This window comes from Chelmon rostratus, chromosome 19 (assembly GCF_017976325.1).
Source record: "Chelmon rostratus isolate fCheRos1 chromosome 19, fCheRos1.pri, whole genome shotgun sequence".
Lineage (NCBI taxonomy): Eukaryota > Metazoa > Chordata > Actinopteri > Chaetodontiformes > Chaetodontidae > Chelmon > Chelmon rostratus.
This window is the reverse complement of record NC_055676.1, coordinates 20,632,107-20,633,717: the sequence shown is the minus strand read 5'-3', so window position 1 is coordinate 20,633,717 and position 1,611 is coordinate 20,632,107. Positions and strand designations below refer to the sequence as shown.

At 52.5% G+C, this 1,611-nt stretch overlaps 1 protein-coding gene across 1 annotated transcript; it reads left to right on the top strand.

Moving 5' to 3' along the window:
• The first annotated feature begins 517 nt into the window (after positions 1-517).
• pnx (posterior neuron-specific homeobox) lies at positions 518-1,215 on the top strand. Its single transcript, XM_041960870.1, has 2 exons — positions 518-632; positions 752-1,215. Exons 1-2 carry the CDS (start codon positions 518-520, stop codon positions 1,213-1,215), a joined length of 579 nt encoding a protein of 192 aa, XP_041816804.1.
• Positions 1,216-1,611: the final 396 nt, after the last annotated feature.

Below are 1,611 nucleotides of genomic sequence, written 5' to 3'. Positions count from 1 at the left end.
TGGGCTTCTCCTGACACCGCAGCGCTGCGCTCAGCAGGACAAGTGGCTCCATGGAAACTGCGACACAAGCGAGAAAAAGCGCAAACCTTCCCTTTGATGAGTCCATCAATTAGCATCACAACCGGCGTTCACGTGTCCGACCGGCGTAAAATCCCACATCTGCAAATAATGACAAGCCAAAGCACAATGAGGAACACGGAGGCAAAGAAAGGGGGCACATTTTAACCAGATGCCCAGCAATAAATAACCGGCTCAGTGTCCCCCCAACTGAGAGCCGCCATTTACATTTTGAAGTGCCCACACGGGGGTCCCACGGGGCCGGAGCGTGTCTGTGCGTCCGCTCGGGAAAGACAGAGGCCGCGATTGTTCCGCATCGCTTCATCTGGGCAACTTTTTCAATGACATGCAAATTGATAAGCGCCCCGGCGGCTTGTGCCGAGGCTGCATATAAAAACCCCGGAGGAGACCAGGCTCCGGCACTGATACCTGAGCCCTGATCGGTCCACAGAGAGCTGAAATGCAGCCACATGTAGCCAAACTACCGCTGATCCACAGGACACCGTTTTCTGTGGAGGATATTTTAGATCCCACAAAGTTCACAAGGAGAATAAACCGCGCTGAGGAGCCTACAGGTGAGAAATTAACTCTTTGAGGACTGAGAAACAACCCAGAACTAAAGACAGGAGCTCAAACTTGCTGCTGCCTTTTTAATACACTCACCAATTGATTTATTTGTGAATTTCCTTTTTAGGCGCGTCTGTTCCCAGAGATGAACCCAAAGAGCAGCAGCAACCTGCGGCAGGTGGAAGCTGCAGCCCGGAGGAGGACGCTCCGTGTCCGGGGAAGCTTCAGAGCTCGAAGGCGAAAAGCCGACGGATCCGCACCGCTTTCACCCTGGAGCAGCTGCAGATCCTGGAGCACAGCTTCCAGAGGTGCCACTATCTGTCGGTGCTGGAGCGGCACACCATCGCCTCCGCCCTGCGCCTCTCCGAGACGCAGGTGAAGATCTGGTTCCAGAACAGACGCACCAAGTGGAAGAAGGAGCGGCTGCAGGGGCCGGAGGCTGAGGAGGACCACGACTTCACAGCATCCTTTCCCTCACATGCGGCTGTCTGTTCATCGCTGCCCTTCAGTCCTCTCTACCGCCAGCAGCGCGCTCCGCTGCAGCTGTTCGCGCCGCTGCCGCTGCTGCCGTATCACCATTATTATACATGATGCGTAAATCTGCAGTGACTGATGACCAACATGAAGGCCACCAGCATCTCCAGGAAGAGAGCCTGCGGACTATGGCGCTGTTCAGCAGAGCTGCCACACAGGACTGATTCAGAAATATTTTCTAATGTAATTATGCTATAACTTATTTTGATAAACATTTTTATAGAATCTGTTCTGTTTCCTGTTTCTTCACTCTGCCACGAGAGAACCAGAAGTGTTTTTGTCCAAGCACCAGAAAGTTTTACATCTTATATTTATACATATTCCTGAAATCAACAGAACGAGGCTTATGACGTTTGCACAGCTTTCCAAAGTACAGCGAAGTTAACAGGGGCACTTGCGGGGCCAGATTTCAGTTTTCAGATCAGGCCAATGTCCCTTGTGGCCCGGCTCCTG

Excerpts from the sequence above, each read along its gene's own strand:
- pnx (XM_041960870.1), top strand. The coding sequence starts at position 518 with ATGCAGCCACATGTAGCCAAACTACCGCTGATCCACAGGACACCGTTT. Across the intron at positions 633-751 it reads CCGCGCTGAGGAGCCTACAG|GCGCGTCTGTTCCCAGAGAT; the intron begins GTGAGAAATTAA and ends TTTCCTTTTTAG.